The sequence below is a fragment of the Opisthocomus hoazin genome, chromosome 1, assembly GCF_030867145.1.
Source record: "Opisthocomus hoazin isolate bOpiHoa1 chromosome 1, bOpiHoa1.hap1, whole genome shotgun sequence".
Lineage (NCBI taxonomy): Eukaryota > Metazoa > Chordata > Aves > Opisthocomiformes > Opisthocomidae > Opisthocomus > Opisthocomus hoazin.
This window is the reverse complement of record NC_134414.1, coordinates 26792068-26816571: the sequence shown is the minus strand read 5'-3', so window position 1 is coordinate 26816571 and position 24504 is coordinate 26792068. Positions and strand designations below refer to the sequence as shown.

Genomic DNA, 24504 nt, shown 5'->3' with positions numbered 1-24504 from the left:
GTTCAGACAAAACCCTTCCTCATCTGCTGGGATATTGTATGACTGTTAATAGCACTGAGCTCACTGAATGCACCACTTCATCACAACTGTCTGGCTCTGATGGACTGCTACTGTGAGCAGTTCTGCTACTGCAAACAGCTATGAACAGCTCACTGAGGCACTTCCACATCAATGGAGTCCTGCTATCTAAACAGAGCGTCTACCCCACTTCCACATCCAAGCATAGCAAGCGTGGTAAAAACAATCTCAAAGCTGAATGGAAACAACAAAGACGTAGGAGACAAAGCAGTAGGAAATGGATGAAGAAACTCAAAAAGTTGCACATTTGGGTTAGCATGAAAGGAGAAATGGGGGTGACCACAGGATGAGATTTTTGTAATCAAGGGAAGAGATGAACAAGGAATGGTCAAAAGCTTTCTTTCAGCGATCAAGGTAGCGGTTTTCACCTTGCTTAAAGACATTGTGCCAGTTCTGCCTGTTTCCTGTATGTGCAACATCTGAGTCCCCCCAGTTTGGCTTTTCGCTGTGGTAGGTTGATTGGTTGTTTGTTTGTCTGTGGTTATCAAGGTAGTCACAAGTATATTTTTAAAGTTAGAAAAACCTCAAACACTCTGTCTGTACGGTTGAAGTAATGCAGGAAGCCTGTTCTACATTACTCTTCTGGTGACAGAGAAACCGTGACAACGGTGTTTTAGTAGCATTTCCGTGGAAGCTTCTCTAAATGGACGTTGAGAAACTTGAGTGGTATAATGGAAGAACTTTGTAATGTAAACCATACTATTTAATCATAAGTCAACTCTTGAAGTGATTTGATTCCCCCACCCAAAGTTTTCATCCTAATTTTTTTTGACATTTCAGTGACTTCCTACAAAGTTGGGCTATTCTTAGGCTTATCATGTAAACAGGTCACAGACACTCTCCTGTCATGCAGCTGCTAATAACCATCACTTCTCAGTGCTCCCAGCTAAAGCTAACTGTTATGTATAACTCAGGGCTAATGCTGATTATTATCGTTCTTAGCATGATCGGTGTTCATTAAAATGTCAATCTGTGAATGATCTGCAATAATGAGATACAAGGAGCTGGTGTATTCATCGGTATCAGTGCATGTGTATTGGGTATATGTTCTCTTCTGTGTGTGCAGGCACCCACTGGTTTATCAACAGCTTTAAAAGAAGGAATCAATACTCTTGCTACAGGGTTACAAGGGACAGGGAGCTGCAAGGGAGATGGGCAAAGATCCTGGGCATGGAGAATGCACAGAAGAGCTCTAAGAAGGCGAGTTCAGATGAGAGAGTAGAAAGTGTTGGCCAAGAAGAAAGGATGATAAATCCAAGGGAAGGACACAGTAGACAGGAGGACAGTTGAGTACAGGGAAAAGTTGGAGGGAATGGGGCAAACCTCCCTTGTTTTTGCGAAACAACGTACTAGAGCCACAGTCTTGAGAATGTGAAATGGAACAGAAGGTCCCTGACTGCCCCGTCCCTCTGCTGCTAGTAAATGTTGGGGTCCCACTGACAATAACAGCTACCACGAAACCTGAGTCTGTGTCACAGTGCACACCTCCAGGGACTGTGTATAAAGCATAGTAATGCATGAAGTTGTGGTTTATCATTCATATGTGTATGTGTATATAGATATATATGTGTGTGTGTATATATATGTATGGCCTTGTTTTCCACTGTATAAATACCTTACTGACTCAAGTTTTTAGTGATTCCGTCCCTCATGAGTGACAAAGCCACTTGACTGCAGGGAAAATGGAAAGTAATGACTCTGTAAGAGGATTCTGCAAAATGAAACCGAGGCTTGCCCTTGTCCATCTTTGTTTTGGCTGGCAATGATGGGTCAAACTGACATGTGCTGACTGTGGGTAGTATTAAAAACCGTGACCATCCAGCATAAAGGTGGAGTGCTAGACAGTCAGAAGAGTCCGTTCTTCTTGGACATGACTGATAAGGTGTGACCTTGCAAAATAGGATGGGTCCATCTCTCCTGCATCTTCTATGCCAACCTCTAGCTCTCTTCCATGTCTCCTCATTACTGAAGAGACAAGGAAGCACGTGCTGCGTCTTTTCTCAGTCCCTACACATGCCAGCTGTCTGGCCAGTACATCTGTGCTGACTGGCCAGCTGGAACCCAAAGCAGAAGAGAAAGCTGTTTAGCTCACTACAACGCCACTCATTTTGATTTTTCTTGTCTACCCAACAGCTGGTTTTCATGAAATGCAGGAGATCTTGTAAGAGTTGTCTGTCAATTTTGGCTGAAATTGGGTTCAAAAATTACTGAGGGCATGAGGGAGGAGAGGATACTGGCAGAGAGATGGACAGGCTGGCCAACGGGTGGACAGACTGTGTGATCTTCCTAGGAACCCAGGCTAAAGACAGCAGCAGGATTGTAGCTTGCCTCTCTTTCAGCACGTTGTAACTTCTCCTGGGGCCTTCCTGAGTGCTACTAGAATTGCTGTCAACACTTTTAAGCAGATCTCTGGGCGGCGCCAGCTGAGCCAAGCCCCTGGTGAGATTAAAACCAGCAGAACTTGGCACCTGCCTCTGCTGAGCCGCAGCTCCCTCCAGCTCCTGAAACCAATCCCATCTGTCAGAGCATGAGGGAGGGCTGAATCGAGTGGTGCCTTGCTCTACGGATGGTCCTGGGGAGGAGGGCAAGGGTGCCCCTGGTATGGCCCCTGGTATGGCATGGTCTCCTCGTGAGTCAGCCGGCTGTGTTTGGTCTCATGGCCTGTGAGAGCTGGACATCATGGGATGCAAAGGGAAACCACGGTTCTGCCTGCTAACAGCAGTGACTTGCATGTCTGACCCAAGGGGGAAGGGGTGCTCTCCCGCGTGCATTCATGTCCTGCTATCGAAAATATTTTGGTCTTTCTTCTGTGGCAGTCCTGAAGGTGAAGCGTGTTGTCCAGATGTTTTGCACTGATGCTCCTTGCCAACATGTGAGGCATGCAGATTGTACGTCTTTGGCATAAGCTGATCAATCCAATGGTGTGCTGCCAATATTTCAACATGGGTATTCCTAAATAATGTTCCTTTAACCAAAGATAAATGCAAGGGGGTAAAGAGAGAATATTTTCATTTCTTTCCCATCTTTTAACAAATACATTTTCTTAAAAGTATAACTAGGAGGGAATCAACAATATTTGGCAGACTTGCACTAACCTGCTCAATGCTTAAAGGACAGTATTTTTGTTTTTCAATGTGCGGGCTGTTTAGAGAAATTAGCACAGCAGTCTCTGGATGGAACATGTTTATGCCTGTGACTGCAGAGGCCTTCTAGGAGTCAGGAAAGAGTCAAGTTACCAACCATTTTCTGAAACCTCCTCTTACTTCTCTGCCATCAGCTGGAGCAGTGGGAATCCTCTATCTAAGGTACTCTGAGACAGGAGAAATTCAAGCAGACTCTCCAGGAGAAAGACTGGCCCACTCTAACTCCAAGCACAACGATCATGCCGGTTGCTTTGCACTCTTTTCCTCATCAGTTTCCACTACAAACAAATCCGTAAATTCCTCTTCCATCTCTCAAGGTTTCTGCTTTCTGGCTCTTTTATTTGCCGGCAGAAGCAGCAGCAGTATGGGATTTACTTCCCTAGCCCCCGGCTTTGAGATGAGCCTGTAGCATAGTGCTTCAGCTGAGATGAGGAGTGCAGAAAGGAGGAATAAAGGATCAAAGCTTTAGTGGTAAGTGGGGTTTGTGGACAGATGGTACTGAAGATGCTGAGTATGCCAGGAAGGATTTGGCCTGTTCTGTCTGATCATGGCAACTGGATTCAGGCTTTCTGTATATAACGTGGTTGCAAATCCAGGGCCTGAAACTCTCTGCTGCGAAGCCAGACAATACAAGACTGTGAGAACTTTTTATCTCGCTCCTTTTGCAGCAATAGCTGTATAGAGAAACCATGGAGCACAGACTGATCTCATACAGCCATAATTGCTCAACAAACAACAACATGCCAGGCTTAGTTTTGTAAACACTGCTTCTCTGGTTGGTTTTGGCTGGCATCCACATTGCAGAACACAGACTGCACCACTGGAGGGCTCACAAACTATTTAAAGAGATGTTATCTTATCCTTATGACTAATTTATAAGCTAAAAGATTTATGCAGAGACATGCTATCTCTAAAATACTCTCTTCTGTTGCAAAGTCAGTCTTGCTTTTTCCTAGACACTATGGCTTTCTCTGCCTTAGTCAAGTAAGCATTCCAATGACTGCTCTCTGGTGTTAAGGGCTGTGTTCATAACATTTATCTCCCTTACCCTCCAAAGGAGGTTGGTTGCATGGAAGCTGCCTGTTGGGAGTGATCCTCAGCCCATGCTAGAGGAGTATTTGGGACAGTGCAAGTTGGTCAAAACCAAAACAATGCTGAGGAAAATCATTCAGTTTAAATTACTGAATTTCAGTGCTGAGGAATGTTCTCTAGGGTCATCTAACATGCAAGAAAAGGCATGGTCTATGTAACTGGAGTCATACTGCTGAAGTATAACTATATGCACAGTCCTCAGTGTAATACAAGTAATAATCACGTCATAGTGGGCTGGAGCAGTAAAACTCAGATAGGATGCACAGTTTTTCATTAAGAACTAATACGTGGTAATGTCAGGACAAAATACAAACCATTGGAGTAATTGTGGGAGGAATAATTGACATGTATTTTTCAGGCTCAGATATGTTCTGGTTCCGGGTGTAGTAGGATGAAGACAGGTGTTCTGGAGTCAGAAAGTAAGAGCTTCATTCTTCTTCACTGTGCATTTTAGGTCACTGTTCCTACCGGGGTAAAGTTGCTACGAGGTAATACTAACTACCACAAAAAAGGCCAATTTTGTGGTGGAAAGTCTGTGAAGCAGTTTTTAACCACCCACAGTAGCCCTCAGGCAGATGTTATGGGACTTCCTTCTATTCTGAGTTAGTGTTGATAAAAAGGCTGCAGGAATCCTGATGCTGGGCCCTGTGTCCACATTGTACAAAATTGTATTTAAAAACTGGAAGGAATTCAAAGAGAATGACAAAATACAGACAGGGCTGGACCCACGCTTTATAGTTAGGAATTTGTAGAGGTCAGCCTACTGAACTGAGCAAAAGAGGATGATTTTTTTTTAAGGGCTGTAATTATCTATCTGGTATTACTGAGCCTCTTCCATCTCACAGAAGAGCCAAAAATGTAGGTTAGAAAAATTCTAGCTGGAAATGAGCTGTAGTTTGTTAGCAGAGGGGTAGCTGACCATTGAGACAACTTGACAGAGTAGAGGTGGTGTTAGCATCACTTATAGTCTTGAATTTGCCGTATAGCTGTTTTCTAAAACAAATAAGCCAAAATGAAACAACTTGACTCCATCCAACTTGTGTTTGCTCAAGTAGTAGGAAAAGTAGTAGACTTTTTCTGCCAAAGTCTATTTTGGGAAACCAGAATATCTGTATTATTTAGAGGTTCAGCAAGGAGTTTGGGAATAGCCATGAAGTCTCTGAGTAGGAGACATAGAAGCAGTGCAAATGTTCAGTCAGTGTTTATGTAGAAATGTAGATAACTGGTTCTTACTTATTACTGACTCGCCCTGTTGTGCTTGTCTCTGGACTCCAGCTGTCAGACAGACTTGAAAAAATGTATTAATTGCACAAAAATGATTTTGAAGGTTTTTAGAAAAGCCATATAATAATAGCAGGATTCCGTGGCCACACAATTTCCCTTTGTTACTGTCCCAACTCTGCCTGTAACCCCAGCCAATGCATGATTTACAGGAATAAAATAGAGACAGAAAGACAGAAAATTAAGGTACTAAGTTGCGTCTGAGAGCACATCCCACGGTTGAGCTCCATGTTTATGCCCCAAGTCTCAGCTCCATATCAGCATGACACCTCAGTTGTTTCTGCATAACTTTCTTCTTTCACTTAGTGCCTAAGCCATTAGACCATGGCTTTCCATCACCATGACAGTATGAGTCTTATTATTAGAACAGCTTTTATTTTTCTGAAGGCACATCAGGTGTTGTTAGTCCCTGGCCTTCCAAGAGGTCCTCTTGCAAGACTTATCAGTTTGTGGAAGTATTTAGTATGCTGAACCTCTTTAGATGGTGATAGAATGCTACTTAAAGAAACCAAACATATTATTATTTAACAATAGAACTATTAAGTCCAAGAAGAGGAAATATTCCAAAAGAGGACAAGCAAACATCTGTTTCGCCCCATCCTTTGTCACCTGACACTTACTTGAGAAAATGAAAGAGAAACCAAATGCATTTAGTGCCAAACAGAGCTGTTTTTTTCCCAGCATTATCCAAGTGCCTGAGGCATTCCTCACCTACTCCCTTTGCAGTCTGTCTGTCCTACAGGCTGCTCATCTCGGGTGAACCATGTCGTGTCACGCTTCGTGTTTTTATCTTACTGTTACATCAGCAGCAAGAGATAAATCAGCCTGAAAGACACATTTTTGTTATGATGGCTCTGATAATATAGGAGTCTCCCAAGAAGCTTGTTTTCTGTCACTCTTCTACCCTTTCTTTCCACAACTGCGTATGGTGACATCTCCTTTGAATAGCCCCAGGGGTGCCCGTCACTGAATGAATGGAGAGATTGAATCATGGGACTGCCAGCGGTGACTTAGGAAAAAGAGAAGGGAAGCTTTAATCGAGTTCCTGAGCCAATGAGAGCTAAACCTCTTCTTTCTTTCGCAGACTGCTAGCACTCTTGTTGTAGCTGAAGCCAGATCTTCTGGAATCTACAGCTGTGTGGCATCCAATAAAGTGGGAAAAGCCGAAAGAAACGTCAGCTTTATTGTAACAGGTAAGGTCTAGTCCCCACTAGAGCCAAACGTGTTTCCTGGTCCTGGACTTGCAACTGTTAGGCTGTTGTGGCTTTTTCGTATACCACAGTTTGAGAATTGTTGAAATGTGTGCACGTATGAACTCATACCATGCATTTGGGTGGTCTTGGAAGGGTTTTTCACAGCAGCTGGTCTGGATTTCTAAGAAGGACACCAAATTTGGTGAAAGACTCATCCTTCCTTCAAGTATCCCACCATGACGCAAATTGCTCTCAAACATAACAACCTGTAATTCCCCCTTTTGAATCACCTAGCCTCTGCAGTCATTCTATAAATGAAATTTTCCTGTGTTTTCATGCACCAGTAAGCCAGTTTCACGTGTGACACTGACAACGTCTACAGCCTCATCCTGCTGCCAATCAGGAGATCTCACGACATAGTGCCCAGAGCGGTACCAGTGTCTGCACAGTGCCAGAGGAGGGATGTTGGGGTACCAGGGCAGCCTCTCTCAGCTCTCAGGGACTATGGCAACTTGTAGGTAGAAAAGTGGCAGGGTAAAAATTGCGGGGTTTTGTTCCCTCTTCTGGGAAAGACAACCTTGATTGTCATTTGGGCCATGGCACTGAGAAGAGTCATTGTGTTGGCTGTGGATATGAGTATGTTTCCAGTTATTTTTCCATTACTAGATGTATACAAGTGTTTGCAGGTTCAGATACAAATTATTAAATATTTGGTTTCAGAAATTACTGAAAAAAACATAATGAGTGTTTGAGAATAACTGCTACATGATTTAGCAGCATAATGTCTGCAGGTGCCATAACAAAGGATTTCTTTTCTGGTGAAAGTTGTTATTTTGGTTTTCTTAACAAAGTGGTAGTTTACAAAGTGCTTAGGCTGATGACAACTTTGTGTAGGTCATTAAAGACGTGTGATTCGTTCCAAAATATGAGAAAAGACAAATCAGTTAAAATATTCTGATACTTTAATCCCTAAATCATAATCTTGAAGCTGAAAGTGAAAAATAATTGTAATGTATCCCATTTAATTTTTTTTGTTTCTCTTATCTGTTTTTGTTGTCAGTCTCTTGCTTATCAGATGGGGGATTCTAGCAAAACTCATTCTGTTACTATATTGAGAGATATCAAAAGAGTAGACACACACTCACTAGATATCGTTATAAAAAGAAAAAAATCTTCTTTGAAAAATGTGCCCCCCCCGCCCCCTCCCGATTTTGTGGACCAAAATTTATACTTTTTAAATATTCTGACTATCTGTAGTGATACGCTTCCACATTTAGAAAGTGCCAATTATCTATAAATACAGAAAGCTGGTAACAAGCATGAGAAGTAGTTACTGAAGTAGAAACAAATAAATGACACATAGGCAGGTTGGTTGTTAAAATAAGAAAACAGGAAGAACATCTCCATGTTCTATTAAACGGTGTGACAAGAACATTTGCCACCTTTAACATGACTACTGTCTCTGCTCTCATATCACAGTTTTGTTTTCATCCCCATCCTTACATTGGATCTGTTTGGGCAGAAAGCTAAACCACAATGCAAAGTTCTCAAAAATTAATGTGCCAACGGAGCTGTAGTCTCGTCTTTATGTGGGGACTTCACATGTAACTTTGAGCAGTCACTGAGAGTCACTCACTGAGGCTGTTGCTCTTTTAACATGCAAGATGCTGAATTTGGCCTTCTCTAGCTCTTACTCATCAGTCTTCAAAATGTCACATGAAAGATCCTGAAACCAAATTGAGCTGAAGTTTGATGGGCCCCATTTGCTGTACCCAAATCTCCCTTTCAAAGTTTTGATGGCGGTTTTGGATATTTTAGTGCTGTTACATGAAGGAGTTTCCCTACTTAGATCTTGTATTCTTAAATCTTGACCAGGAATAAAAGGAAATCCTTCTCCCTGATACCAAATCTTGCGTAAGAACATGCAGAATATTATGACTTCCCTTTGAAGACTCTTGTATTGGCTGGTGTTCAGAAAGAGGGGTGGCTGCTTTATTACAGCTTGGAAATTCTTAATATCTTGACTGGTGGCAAACTTTCTATATAGGGTGGTGAAGTTCAAATGTGTTTGTCCTTTGAGTTGACCACATGGAAAGTCTTGATTATCCACTGACACTCAGTGACACTGATTGAAGCCAGTTTGTTTAAACAATACTGCTGGTTTGTCCTTACAAAAATCAAATTAGGCTCATTCTTCTGGTTTGCGCACATAGCACACCAGCTGGGCTCGTGCAGTGTAATCATAATGCTCCTCCATCGAGCTGTGGCCAAACTTCTGTGGCTGGGTAACAGCCTGTGTTTCATGTCAATGAAGCAAATAAGCAAATGTGTCCAGCATTTACTGAAAAACACATTGAGGGAATAAAAAAAAAGAACCTGATCAATGTGAAGAGGACACTGCAAAGTATTTCCTTCTGATGAGTCCAAAACCAGTACTTCAGGTCTTATGTGACAGCTTGGGGCTAGTTTGTCTTATGTTGTTGGGTCTACTGGCACCATATCAAGCTAGCCTGAACCACACAAAAGTAACTGTAAGAGACGTGTCTAAGCAGGAGAAGGTCACCCCTTGTAGGAAGAGGAGCTGCTGCCCTCTGTAAAAGGGACAAGTCAGAAAGGACTCCAAAGCACAGATGGAGACAAAGCCTGTCCTGAACATGAAGAATCCACATGTGCTCCAGTGAAGCAGCTGCAACAGTGTGAGGAGTCTCTTTTCTATAGGCAGAAATCATTGGGAAGGTGATGGGAAGGCAAAACTTGTCCCAGCAGCCCTGCTTTGGCAGTGGGATGTTCCACCCCTTCAGGAAAACGTAGAGCTGAGGAAAAAAGTGCAAGAGGGTACAGCAGGGATGCCCCAGTAAGAACAAGCCCTTTCTTAAGTTATTGTAAATGTCATTATTTCTGGGCTTGAAATGCAACTTCTGTATGTGTTTCTGGGAGGTCTGAGAGTGGTATAATTTTATACCCTGTGCCTGAGGGTGTAGGGCATGAAGTCCATGGGCTCTGCCGTAGCTTTCCTTTCCTACGGCCTCTGTCAAATGGATATTTTTGGGATGTTGTTACGCTGACTTATTTCTAAAGCAAGTCTTAGTTCAGGGCACAAAAGTAGCTTTAAGACTGATAAAAAAGCGATGTGGAAAGGTGATGTCTGAAAGCTCTCCTACTCGCTGATACGGAAACAGTCTCTGTAACAACATCTTTAAGCCAAATTTAACTGTGGTAGCCCCCTTCCCTCCAGCCTGCCCCTTTCCCTACATTTTGGGCTGTTTTGCTGGCACACAGCAGGCCCATGGGTGTGTTTGCAATTACAGAGGGTGAAACAGGAACAGCTCTGCCTTATCTCCCTGGTTTCCCAATGTCACTAAGCGCATTTTATTTTGAGATTCCTGATGGTGCTTGGCAAAGATAAACAAAATCTTCCATCAGGAAACCTGGGAGCTATTTCCACAGGAAGCTTCAAATCACTAAAGTAAATAAAACTCTTTTACATTATTCCCAGCCACATTATTTAGCTAGCCTGGGTCTGTAACAATTGATGAGAGGTGTCATATATTAGGGGGCTCATAGCCTGTAAACAAATGATTCGCTTGGAATCCTGTGCATTTTGCTTTTGTCTCTAGATTTATTCAGAAAGTAGTCTTTCTTCACAGAAGACACATCTAGGAAGAGCTCCAGACCTGACAATATGGAAGTAGTTGCAACTACATTATTCTGTTGGCACGCTATCCTTTTACGTTAAAAATAGCTCATCTGCCTCAGTCCCAGGGGATCTTTAGTTTCATCTTTAGAGTTTTGCTTGGCTCTTCCTAGCTTTTGCTGAGTACTGGCAACTGTGAAAGCCAAAAATTACCAGTATTTCAGACCCACATGCTGGCTTTCCCAACACATATCAGAACAATTTGAGATGTACAGTGAGTCAGTTTATTTGATCCAAATACTTACCCACAATCAAAACTTTGGGCCCTTGATTGGTTTTAAGCATGTATGAATTCAATCCTTTTTACCAAAATCAAGCATAGGATTCACTTTGTCTAACTTAAGTCTCAAAGTTAGGTATCTAAGCCTAAGCTGGTCATGTAGGATCATTTCATAACCAAGTGTGAGGGATCAGGATCTCTGGAATTTGACTCATCTTAAGGCAATGTGTTCCATTACTCTCTGGAGGTCCCTCCGTCACTCCATGGGCTGTAAACTTTTATCCATAAATAAACAACAATATTAAAGTAGATATCTATGTTTTGATGGCTTAGGCTGAATATTCTGTACCCCCTGTATTGAAAGATTTCATCTTAGTAGCACTCCCAGTGGACATATTCTTAACTGAGACCAGAATCTGGCACCATGTGCCCTTACATATCAAAAAGGATGCTTATGATAGTTACTCACAGGTGAGTTCACTAAATTTAAAGCTTTTCTTATAGTTTTGTTTGTTGGAGAGAGGGAAAAAGAGGATCCCAATGAAATGTAAGAGGAACAAGTCAACATGCAGGCTTTAGTATCCAGTCTGATATGTTAGTGTCACTGCCTCCATCAGGCTGATCTTTGGACTACACACCTGAACTACAGCTGGTGACAGGCACACGCCTTGCTCTCACTTCAAGGGAATGATGAGTTCAACCAACATAAATCAGGCCTCTCCCTGGAAGGCATCTACAGTCAGAGGAAATTTCAATCCAGGACTTGCAGGAGCTCATTTACCCTGGGTTTAACACTCAGGGTGAAGTGTGGAAAAAAGGATACAAAGGGGAGCAACTGATGCTAGACTTTCAATGGGCAGAACTTTGTCTGAAAGGCAGAGGTGGGCAGGTGGTGTTCATGGTTCCCTTGGGGAGGCAAAGCAGCCCAGTTTGCGTTTGGGGGATTTAGGGAGAAGCTTTCTGATGGACTGGTCAGTCAGTGAGGGAGGTGACTGAAAGAAGATACGGGATGTTATTCACTGGCGATCTACTCTGTACGTGTCCCTGCTGTTCTGACGTTAAACCAGAAGAAACATTGGTAAGCATGGAACAGAATGAAAGACAGCATTGAGCTATTCATGCTCTAAGAGACAACAAAAGAAGGCATAATTCTCCCTTATGAAAGACGAAACCATTCTTACAATTTTGAACCAAGTTCACAGCCAAACGCCGTAGAAATTAGCAGTGAAATAACAATTGAAAATGGCCAAAGTCAATGTCACTTGACTGAGAAGAAGGAAATGACTTTATCAGAATATTGGCTACAAATAGACGAAGAGAGGTTGCATTCTAGGAGTAAAACTTGGAAGTAGCTTTCTCTCAGGAACTTGCTTCTACTTTCACTGAGGTCAGTGGCGTAACTCTCCCTGGCTGGAGGGCTGGGCCCCAAGTGGAGGTGGCCAGGAGGCCATCGGCACCACTGCGGTCCTGCGCCTCTCCCCAGGTGGAGAAACCTGCAGTAACCTTGCAACGAACCACAAACATGACTTTTTGAAGTATGGCTTTTTACATTGTCAACTAAATTATTTCTGCTTAAACTATCTGCTATGAAAAATCCTCATGAAAATTTCAGTCATATTTACACTTAGTAAATGGTTAGTACGATGATCCTAGATTTCTCTCAGGTTGCAATATTATTCATCTGTTTGATGCCAGGATGTCTGAATAGAGTGTTCTTCATCCTAGTGCTGCCTGCACACAGCTGGCCACCCAGGCCAGCCGGTGCTGTTTCTACTTTCCGCTTGGGTGGCTGACACGCTTTAAATGCATGGAGGGTAAATGCCTCTGTTCCGAGGGAAATCTCAGGCTTGTAATTACAAATTCAGTAATTTCTCAGGATTTGAAGCATTCTTAAGAAATAGACATAATTTATCTGAATACTCAAGAATAGCAAGAAAACAGTAGAACCAAGCATGATGAGCTGCAGTATTTTTCTACTGTCCTCTTGAGATTCATTTTCTCCCATGCAGTTCAGAAGCTGGAGCTGACATTAGAATTTTCCTGCTTTTTCATAGTCCCACTGTGCTGTCTTTAAATAATTCTGCTTTTGGTACCTTGCCCCAGCCTGTCTTTACTTGGCATAACATTTATACAAACTCCTTACTTCCAAGAGTGACTTCAGTTTACAGCAACTGATGTCTGAGCCCAAGTGCCCCGTAGCTCCAAGACGAATTTTAAGAATAGCTGGAGCCTGGCATATGAAAGGAAAGATTAGAGACTTCAGCAGGAAGACAATGACATTGATTAGTTCAAAGGCTTCCTGATAAAAGGGAAAATACACACCGTGTTAATTTTGGCTCATTCATTTCATCTGAACTAAAAAGTGTTCTTGATTTTTGACAGATGTACCGAGCGGATTCCATATTAGTTTGGAAAAAATGCCCACTGAAGGAGAGAATTTGATAATGTCCTGTTCAGCCAACAAATTCCTTTACAAAGACATCGCCTGGATTTTACCGAGGACAGTCAACAATCAAACAAAAGCAAAAAGGTCTCTCAACAAGGAGTACTCCATCACCCTCACTCTGACCATCAAGAACGTTTCCCTGGCACACTCGGGCACTTATGTCTGCCGAGCAAGGAACATATACACGGGGAAAGAAGTGCTTCAAAAGAAAGACGTTACAATCAGAGGTGAGCACTGCAACAAAAAGGCTGTTTACTCTCGGATCCTCAGATATAAAAGCACAAGGAATGATTGTACAACACAAAGCAATGTAAAACATTAAAGGACTCATTAAACAGTAACAGGTGTCTCATATCATCTTGACTTTTAATTACTGTTGCTACCTTTCAGGCCCTGAGGTGGTGCACATCCCCCCATGGGTTGGACGTAGGAGGAATAGCAAACAAAATCGTAACACGTGAGCTTCCAGTTGAGTTCAGACGGGTGTTTTCCGCTTTGACAAGGCACGTGGAAGCTGGGGTTTGGAAGATCCCTTGTGCTACATTTTGCATGTTGTTATTTTTTCTCTTGCTGTCTCCTACTGAGCGATAAGGAAAACTTTGGATCAATCTTTTCTTCCACTTTGATATCAGCCTCGTCAAAAGCGTCAAAGCTGAATAAACTGATTAACTTTAAAAACTGCTGTTTTCAGTCAACAATGGACATTTAATAAGTTAACTTTAATGTGCAGAATGAGCACAATTCAGTTTGAGATTGACTGGACTATATATTTTTTATTTTAATCTGATCTTGATGGACTTATAAATATTACCTGCTGAGCAAGTTCTAATGCTTATTTATTTGAAATTATTTTCTACACTAAAGTACATTAATCTTAAAAAGTATCTTCTAAAGGAAGTATGCAGGGATGAAGTGAAAATGTTGATATAATGCACAGACCTATCATATCATTTATAATAATGATGATTTTAAAACTGACAGACATGAACAATGTTTCTCCAAATAAATCCAGGTAGACTTCCAGTTGCTGTGTTGGTCAATTTTTAAAGTCAGTTCTGCACTAATGTAAAAAACTACTGATAAAAGTGTGAGTATTGTTCCTGACTTGAAGATACAGGAATCTGTTATGTTGGTATTGTTTTATTAAATGAGAAATATTACACTAACAAGACTGACAAGGTTGTAGCCAGCACAGTGAGTTGTTTAATATGTTTTTAAAAATACAAATTCAGAACTGAAGCCATTAAAAATATTCATTGCTTTTGGTATGCAAATGACGATTGGATTTATTGTGGGGATTAAGAACCAGCCAAACTTCTGAAGGAGAATTAAGGGCAACCCAAAACTTCCTTGTGAGTGTTTTCCCTTTTTTTTCCTTCGTCATGATTTTGCTGAGATGTTTCTGTGTATTATAGATTCTGTGTAAGGAAGAAGTTACTATTTTTAATAGATCTGATAACTTTATTTTTTTACAATACATAGCTTTTATTATTTTTGGTTACATTTATGATTGATCATTTATATAGCATTTACATAAGCCATAACAACAGACCATACTGACCGAAATAGCTACTGCAAAGGAACAAAGTGGATGTGCTTCTAAAATAGAGGGTCACAACATGACAGTTTCTTGTGCTTGGGAACTCACCAGATTATTTCCTCCTTTAGGTATCGAGACCGTGTCCCACAGCTAAACTTGTCTTTCACGTGGGAATTGCTTTTGTCAAGTGTGAAAGGGTAAACAATAGCATTTCCCCATAATGCCAGCTTCATGGAGCCTAAAATGCTTAGAAAACAATTGATAACCTGGAAGTTGTCAGAGTAAAGAAAAGAATAATCATTTATATCTTGAAATGTCACCTATAGTCTGCTTGTATACAGTAGCTCTTTTGTTCATTATTAGTGTGATGGCTTCCAGAAACAATGTGTTCTTGCAAAGGGACCTGGCTCTCTTTTCTTCTAAAACATGCCTAAAAAGCAAGCAAAATCATTGGTGACTGCTTAAAAATGGGGCAAGTGCGCTCTTTAGCATTTGCAAGTCTTCAGAAGAATTACAATACAGAATCCCCTTTTTTAGGAGGCTATTTTGTGAGAAGACGTTTGATGGCAAGGTGGGCGGTGATGACAGGACGTTATGAATTTTCCATGGCCCTGGGAGCCAAAGCATGATGACTTGTAGCAGCCAGTTGCCAGGCAATATGAGTTTGGGTCAAAAAAAAAAAAAGTGGTGATTAGACTGTTCCTTTGAAACTGCTGTGAATTGCAATGATGTGTATCACTGCTGGGTGGACGTCTGTGTCGTAACATCCCAATGTGACTGCCCGTGTTGGGTGGCACCAAGAAACCTCACTGGAAACGTTTGAGGAAAGGAGTTCTTGGTGACCAGATAAAAGCTACTGATGTCACTTTTGATGTCCTCAGATGACTGGAGAATCTCATCGGTTGGGGGAGTTTCTCTGCCTTCTGTTGTTATTTAGGGAGAAAGGTGTGAATTATATTGCTTTTTTTTTAAGCATTAAAATCAAAGCTTGTATTTATATTTTTGTACTGATTAATAAAAATAAGTGAACAGACAACATAATCACAACAAAGGGCAAAAATGGACAGAATGCAAAAGTACACCCCAAAATGGACAAATTGTAATGTTTTCCCTTTGTTTACCATTGTTTGCTTTTGGAAATGCAAATTTTCTCTCCTTACCTCCCTGAGTCAGCTGAATGCTCTCCCCTTCTTCCCCTTGTGACCTCTCTGTCGCTCCCCTGGGCCAAACTCTGCCTACAATGAAGTTCCTCGGTGTAACTGAGAGCACAGTTTGGCCCGGCAAAGCAAGTGCTTGCGGACAGGCACGAGGGCTGGGGATGAGCCCGGGGGGCTGCCCTGGGCGCTGAGCCCTACACTGCGTGCTTGGTGGCCAGGGCAGCCCCTCGGCTTCGGGCTGAGTGGAGCAGGGCCTTGGAAACTCCCTGCCTTGGCTTTGCTGCAAAAATGAACAGGAGAAAACGGGAGGTTTGCAAAAGGGAATAATCCTCAGGTTGACCAAAAGTCCTTGAAAAACCAGCTGATTGCAGCAGAGAAATTACTGAAAGTATGTGAATGGTGACTGGATCTAAGTTTTAAGTGAAAAAGTTTTTCTTAATATGAAAACCCACCTTTAGTGTATGGCTATAAACAAATTAAAATTAATCACAAATAACTCACAGAACGTGTGATTTGCCTTTGTTGTGTCATCTTGTCCACCTTCATTTTGGATGTCTGGGCTGGGGTGTCTGTCAGGGACTGCTGACAAATGTGAAATGGGGACCTCTTCTCAGCATGCGTACGTGGACATGTGTCAGACAATGCCTGTTCATAGACACACTATGATGTGGAAAGCGAGAACTGTGTGACAATTGAGGTGAGGCATCAATGAGAAGAGTGCAGTCTTCTTGGCTGCAAGGCAAATATTGTTGACTATGTCCTTGTGTAGGTATTTGATGAACAATTTACTTTACAGCATCTGTGATGATCAATACTATTTGAGAAGTGAGAACAAATTGTCTACTACACTGTAAACAAAAAAATAGCATTGCCTGTGGAAATTACAGACTTGCAGCTCAGAAAAGCCCAAACTGGTCTTTGCAGGGTCGTGACTATGCTGGAATCAATTTCAGGGGGCAAGAGCATAGCAAAGATAGCCTTCTTCCAATGTGCTTTTAGTACTGTGGGGTTCATGCACACTGCATAAATTGGTGGTACATAGGTGCTTAATTTTTCTGAAGAGTTTTTATTTACAGCTGGTAACAGAACAATCGTGAATATAGAAATGTCTGATAGTCAATTTTTCTGAAAGGATAGAGAATAATCTTCTAAACACAGAATGTCAGAAATACAGAAAATATTGTACTTGAACTTGGTGTATTTGTATCTTTTGCAGTCCAAAAGACAGCATTTACAAAGGGTTTGGGTTTGCTTTGTTTTGTTTTGTTTCATATTTTGTGATGTGTGCCTTACCATGTTAGTAACTGCTGATCCTGACAGTGCCCTTGAAGGGAAAGATTTCAAATAATCGGTTTTTGCAAGACCAGGGAATTTGAGGGAATCTGCAGAACACCTGCATCTGTGAGATTGCTCAACAGCTCCCTGCATTCTTCATCACTGCTTTTGAGGGACCAAAATACCAAAAATGATCATGTGAGAACTGCAAACGTGAACAGAAAGAAGTTGCCGTATAATGTGCATAAACGCTGCAAACATCTTGATCTTTGTCAGAACAATCTTTGGCTCTGCACGAAATGGGGGAAGGACTAGCAAAGGTTTGAAATGAGGATGAGAAAGATCTGTTGTTTTGCTTCTTTCAGGAATGACTTAATATAGAGCGTTTATGAAATGTCCTTCTGGGAGGCCCCTGAGCAGAAGTAGAACAGATGCGATGCGCTTCCAATACTCGCTGTCACTGACTGTCATGGAAATGTGTTTTGTTACATTGTGTTCGTACGAATTTCAGTAGACAAAAGTAAAATGGGAGCGGTGTTGCTGTGATGTGTGGCTTGCCAGCACTCCGCTTTGGCCCCTGCCGTCAGGGTTTCCAGCATGTGTGGACTGCCGGAGGACATGGGCGCATTTCTCACCAACGCAGTTTCGGGAGGCGGGCAATGGTGTGGTTTGGCCAGGCCTTGTGTTCAGCCAAATATGTGAAACACAAAAGTGGAAGATTTTATGAAGACTTTGGGACATGTAACACAATGCTTTTGTGCTTATGGTTTCTGGTTTTAGATGATTTAAGTTTACTGAGTAAGATTCCTAATTGTACTCTTTAAAGTAAGTGAATTATAAAAGTCACATTCACGGGTATCGTGGTGTACAGAACTGTGTGGGGCTATCAGTGATGTAAAGAGACTCTGCTACGAGGTTGTCCTGCTAAATGCTAAAATGTTTGGTGTCACATTTTGATTCTCCTGATGATGCAAAACTCTGAGCTTTCATAGGAACTCCTTGCTTTCAATAAACAAATGTGGTTGGTAATGGAACTGAGGAAATCTTTTATACGATGACATCACTGGGTCTTCACTGGTCATCGTAACCTGCTATTGCTGAGTAACGGGAGTACTATGTACACACCAAACACTCTTAAGCAAACTGGAACAGCGAATAATATCTGTGAACAATGAACTTGGTAGAACAGCCATAGCTATTTATGTCAGTAAAATGCAGCTAGGGAAGAAAAGTAAACCCCCACAGTTACAGGCATGTAAAACAGAAGTGTTGTTTTGTCTTGTAGCTCAAGAGGCACCAGCCCTGCTGCGGCACCTTACGGATCAGACAGTGAACACCAGTAACTCGGCCAGGTTGGAGTGCCAGGTTCGTGGCATCCCCGAGCCCCAGATATCCTGGTTTAAAAACCATGAGGAAATACAGCAAGAATCAGGTGAGAGCTCTGTATACTCCTACAACTTTTACAGCCCTTTTAATTGCCCAATCTGCCTTAGGCAGCCTTTTGCAGAGCCTTTGGCATCGGGACCCAGATGTAAGGAAGGAGTATTACCTGGGGGTTACAGGCAGGCAGGCAGCAGCACAGGTGCTCCAGGTTATTCTGTCTTACTCCAAAACAACAGCCAGGCTGGAAGTGTAGGAACAACAGGCCTCTGGAGCCAGTGAGGAAAAGAAGAGCCATCTCCAGAAAATTTCTTTCCATTTGCTATAGAGGGAGCCTAAAGATCAGGTGTCTTGGCCAGTGTACAGCTAGGCAGGAGGAAACGAAGCTTGAGTGATGTGCATAGGAGTACCAGGGGTTTCTGTGGTCAGGCATGCAAAGTCTGTTCTTGATTCACAACCTAACCACCAGACTAAATCTGTATCTGGAGTCTCCAAAACCAAAAGGCCAGCAGTCAGGGGATCCAGGTCTCGTGCAGCAGCAGGGAACAGCTTCCCAGGTGGCATACTGCAGCTACAGGAAAACTTTGGGAGATATTTACTGCTGTGTCTGGAATGTAGCTTCAAAGACCAGCTAAGGCTACATGTCCAACTCTAATGGGATCGCAGTCACAGAAGTGTTCCTTGGAGATTTCAGGTGGGATGAATGATGAGGGAAAAGGCAGAAGATTTCTCATGGGAATTCATCCACGTTTGGATCAGAAGCACAGAATGAGCTAGTGTTACAGCCTCAGCAAAAATGTTCAAGGAGGTTTGGTCTGTAGGAACTTGAATCCAAAGTGTATTCTTCAATAACAACATTTTAGAAAGTTTGTGTTTAAGGTTCTGTCCTGCATTATTGGAAATTACTGTAACACTAATAGAGGCAACTGGAGTATCTCTCCAAGTGAATTATAAGCTTGTGCAGACTTGCAGCTCAGACACTAAACTTTACCTAGAGCCAGATTCCATGAAGTTTAACAGTGGCCACATCGTTGTAATGTGCATTATTAACACCGTCTTTTAAAATGAGCGTTATGTGTCTAACTTGGGTGCAATGCAACGCATAAAGTTAGGAGCCAGGAAGGTGTCTCTGGAGAGTAGGTCAGAGCACTTTAGTTAGGTGCCTAAAATACATGGTGGGAATACATTTTGACAAGATGCTAGTTCTGCTGGAGCCAAACACACAAGTGTGTGCTTGACTGCACATTTCCTGGCTATGCAGTGCCCTAAAGGCAGTGCTGAGGCAAAATCAGCTGCCTGCGTCTTCCTTGCTTGCTGGAGTATTGCCCAGGCTGGCTTCTGGATTGACCCATCTGGAATAAACAAGGCGTTGAAAACTTCAGGTAACTCCCATGTTTTAGGGTACACCTCATGGGACCTCTCTTTGCACTAGCTGGGGTTCTTCCATGCAGGGGCCCATTGTTCACGCCACATGGGTAAGTGAGATTCGGAGCGAGTCTGCTGCCCGTAAGACCAGTGTGGACAATCAGAGCTGTGTCCTGGAAGTGCTCTATGCTCCAGCTGCTTCTGGTGCAGACCTAGGCCTGTAAGAGCAGTGCTAAGTAATCAGACCACCCATTTTCCAAAACTTGGAGACATGCTGAAGAACTCACTTGGATGAAAGTCTAGGCAGAGTGCTAATCAGTGTACACCATAACAAGTGCTCCCAAAAGCATTCCCTTAGGCTGAACTTTTTCACTCACACAAGTGCTTTGTAAACACTGATTTCCAAAAGATTCCTAAACACCCAAGTGCATTTGGCTTTCCTGCAGATAACATTGTGCTGTGCAGTCTGTGGCTCGGATTGCTTTTGAGGAGAACTTGAAGCAGATATTGTTTCACAAGGGCCTGTTTTTGTTTATATCCTGGCTCCCTCTCATTGCAAAATGTTTCATTTCACAGGAATAATTTTAGGGCCCGGAAGCCGAATGCTGTTTATTGAAAGAGTAAAAGAGGAGGACGAAGGACTTTACCAGTGTATAGCCACCAACATCAAAGGGTCCGTGGAGAGCGCAGCATATGTGACAGTACAAGGTAAAGCATGACACTGAATGGGAAGAGCAAGCTTGCCAGGGTGATGCTCCTGCTCCAGCTGGAAAGGCAAGGGAATGACCTGGGGTTCATGTGGCGATCTCTGCAGGCAGCAGTTTGAAGGAAGTCCTAGCAAGGGAAGCGTACCAGGATGGAAAGGAAGCCCAGCAGGAAATGCTAACTCGGAGTGTGTTTACACTGACCTAAAAAGAATTGCTTCAACCCAACAAAGATCGGGTCAGGGTAGAAGACAAGTGTAAATTTAGTATAATCAAAATAAACAAAAAACAGAATTAGGAACACACTCTTACCCACTCCTTTTCCCATTTCAGGTTAATTCCATATAAATTAGAGGCCTGGGATATTTTTATTTGTTTATTTTCATTGTAAAGTGAACTGCCAAATCACACTAGAAAATTTTAGCCTAGCTACACATGCATTTTTCAAAGGTACTTGTTGTAAGAAGTAGGTACCATCTAGTTATTTCTGTAACCACTACTTCAGTTATTTTGCTGTTCATTTAAATGTTCAGCATTGTTCCGCCTTCTGCCAAGCTTGACTCAGACCCATGACAGGGAGTTCTATAAAGTAATTTTACATTACATTTACATAAAATAATGTCTATTCAGTGACTTTCCAGTTGCATTGAACACCCTTTTGCTTCATATATTATGAGATAAGAGAAGTAGGTTGACATTCTCCTTTTCTGTCAGTGCCATGTATGAATTGAATTTGACATAACTCATCTTATTGATCTCATGTGCTAAGTAAAGAGTCCTAAATGCATTTAGTTTCTCTTTACAGATTACAATTTGACTGCCACCAGGTTTCTCAGGCAGGTATTATGTCTTTGTGGATGTTCTCATACAATTGCTAAATGCATCTGAATACTACTGAGTATTTGGATACTACCCTACAGCAGAAAACAATTACAGCTAGTAAATTAGTATTGATTTTCTGCCATGAGTGTGTTAGCAGTCTCCGTTAATGGTGATCATTGATGATACAATGATGTTTTTGCTTTAAGAGGTCAGGGATAAGTATATGTACATGTGAGCTGGCCTAACTGGTGTAATCAAGGAGTTAAACACACCTATCTCCTTATGAATAATGCAAAGGTTTTTACGGCTGCTAGAAGAGTGAAAAGAATAACTCTTGTGCCCAAGTGCTTGCTGTCCAATGCATCCTACTAATTGATAGTCCTGGACAATGTAATTCATTATTGTATTGATTTTTAACATCATTGTAGCTTGGCTATTTATTACAACCACAAGCATTCTGTCAGATGGCTTCTAGGAAGTCATATCTCCTAGTCTGTGATCCAGAGGAGAGGAAAGAGAGCAGCCATGAAGGCTTCTTCTCTGCTTACTCGACCTGAGGGACCACCAGCAATGTTCTTGTGTGACTCCTATGGGAGCTCTTAAATCAGCAGGAGGTGAAGACTACCATATTAAAATGTATAGCTTTGGGACTGGATGAGAAAAAGAGAGAGAGTTTGTCTTATCTACTATGATCAAGGAAAATGCCTTTTCACCCCTTCTCTTTCTACTGCATGAAGGGACATCACTGGAGGTATTTTCACTCATTCCTGTGCTACTCTGGAGTGTCTGTCCCTCCCAGGGAACGGCAACCTCTCATCCCATCCCTGAGCCTGGACGGACAAGATCAGGGCTTAACATGGGGTTCTCTCTAGGCTTTGCCACTTGCTTGTCTTTCTGAGAAATACAGACCCTGCGTCTGCCACTGTGAGCACCACAGCCTTCCCTCCATCCCAGCAGCTCTCGGAGTGTGGGGCTGCAGATCAAAGGGAGCAGAGCAACACCTCATGCCGATGGCCGTGTTTAGCAGATTGGAAGAGTAGTTTGTGAATGAGTCAGGAAGGAAACTGTCTGCTCTCTTTATTTCCTCTGAAAAAACATTCTTATAGTCACAGATAAAACAATGTGTTATTTTTGTATACGAGATGGATGAATGGATGGTGGAATCCAAGGGCCGTCTTTAAATAATCGCAGCCCATGTTTGGTTTGGAAGCCATGCTTGCTGGGCTGTCGGAGGAGAGGGGCCACGTTTGTAGATATGTCAGAGCAAGCTGTCTGCTTGCTCTTGGCTGAGGAACTGAAGAGGCAGCGAATCTGCAAGGACTGAATGGGAACAGCAAATGGCTGCCAGAACACCCAGAAGGCGGAGGGGACCGTGTCCACTAAAAACCTGGGGACACAAGCTTGCTGGGCACAAGGGGAGCACAGGCTGTCTTGGGCAGCTCTCCTTCGGGGGGGGGGGACACCCAGCTGCACAGCGTCTGCCCTGCTTGCACAGTGGGCTATTTGCCATGAAAGCTTTGCCCTGCTTCTTCTCCCGGGAACCCCACAGCCCCTCCCAGCAGGAGACACCCGTACAGCTACCTGCAGAGTTGCTGCACCATTTGAAGGGGATGTGTTGACGAAGGAAGGAGCATCTTTTACAGCTCGTGCTCACTGAAATCCAGATGTATAACAAGCAAACAAATACAGCAACATGCCCTGTCTTAAAGCTCATGCTTGATAACTTAATATGATCCATGCCGATGGAAAGGAAAGCATCACATTTATCAAGCATTCACTGAACTATTCCGATACTGTGAAAAGGGTGTTTCCTTTTTTGCAACTGTCTGGTTTTCTATCTATCTAGCTTTCTGACTGTGTGTCTCAAAAAGTTGTACCTTTTGGGTCACTGACTTTGAAGTCATCAGGAATGTTTCTGTGAATTTTAACTGGAATTCCCTCGGCTACTGAATGAGGTTCAGCCTGGGTTATGTGGATGACTGTGAGAGAAAAGGTGGACAACAGGGGAGACTTGGACTGCTGTTACCTCAGAGGACCACCAAAGGGGGTTGGATGGGAGTCCTGAAGGTCTCCAGTTCAACCTCCGTTCAAATCAGGATCATCACCAACACTACATCCAGTCAGTGATGGCTTTGTCTGGCCAGTTCATGAAAACCTCCAAGAATGGAAAATTCCTCAGCATTCCTCACTGCCATGACCATGGGATCACATGGATTAAGCAGGATAGATCACATTGGTGTGGGGCTGAGGGACACTTCGCATGCAGCACAGTGGTATTGGTGCCCCAGACTTTTTTTTTTTTCCTGGTTGACACCTAACACAGAGCTGCACCTGAACGTTCAGAGCTGAAATCCTAATGACAGAGCCCACGCCAGCCCAAGGCTTGAGCTTGTGCCTGGAGGGGTCCCTGCGTTAGTCCAGGCTCTCATTCTCACATGCCTGCATGGTACTGGTGGCTCCTGTCACTGCTGAGAAGCTGCTGCTGGTGGCACTGCTTCACTGCTTCACTTGTCCCCTCCTTGCCCCTCTGCAGCACTGCAGAGACTCGGGATGGTGAGGGGGGCTCACAGAGGGGCTCTGGGGTGGGAAGGGGGCTGCTGCTTGCCACAGGGAATCAGGCAGGTGGGACAGAGCTGCACATGGGGGAAAGTCTGTGTCTAATGAGGTAGCTGGTGGGTAAAGGTCCAGGAGGGGTGTAAGGCGGAGCTGGAAAACTTGGGCTATTGGGCACTCTTTTGAGTGTTCCTGCCTGTTCTGCCTCAAATCAAACCTTTTCCTACCCAGCTGAGAGGCACTCAGCCAGCTCCAGCTGCAAGGGTTTTAACAAGACTGGGAGTCTGACATTTGATAACCCAGCCCAACCCCAGCCTGGAGAAATGCTTTCTGGTTGCCTAATTTTGCTCACACATTTCAAAGACAACACCTTCATGGCTCTTCACTAACACCTGGGCAGTTGCTGCTTTCCACCCCAGGACTGGCATAGCCTTCAGCCCCTCCAGGTTTTGCTGAATAAATGTCAGAAACTATTACCACCTGCACGGGTGCTACTCAGGAGCAAGAGGAGAGTATCCACATGTAAAAGGAAAGCCTGATGCCAGAGGATAGGTAAGCTGC

General features: G+C 43.0%; 1 protein-coding gene across 2 annotated transcripts in view; it reads left to right on the top strand.

Moving 5' to 3' along the window:
- The window catches only part of FLT1 (fms related receptor tyrosine kinase 1), a 115036-nt gene that overhangs the window by 57411 nt on the left and 33121 nt on the right, over positions 1-24504 (top strand). Inside the window, exons 12-15 of one of the 2 annotated variants that reach the window (XM_075419903.1) lie at positions 6679-6787; positions 13084-13374; positions 18405-18551; positions 20441-20572. In XM_075419903.1, coding sequence (XP_075276018.1) covers positions 6679-6787; positions 13084-13374; positions 18405-18551; positions 20441-20572 — 679 coding nt within the window. Of the gene's footprint in view, positions 1-6678; positions 6788-13083; positions 13375-13537; positions 16350-18404; positions 18552-20440; positions 20573-24504 lie in introns of those variants that run through there. The other variant, XM_075419914.1, reaches the window with a different exon arrangement.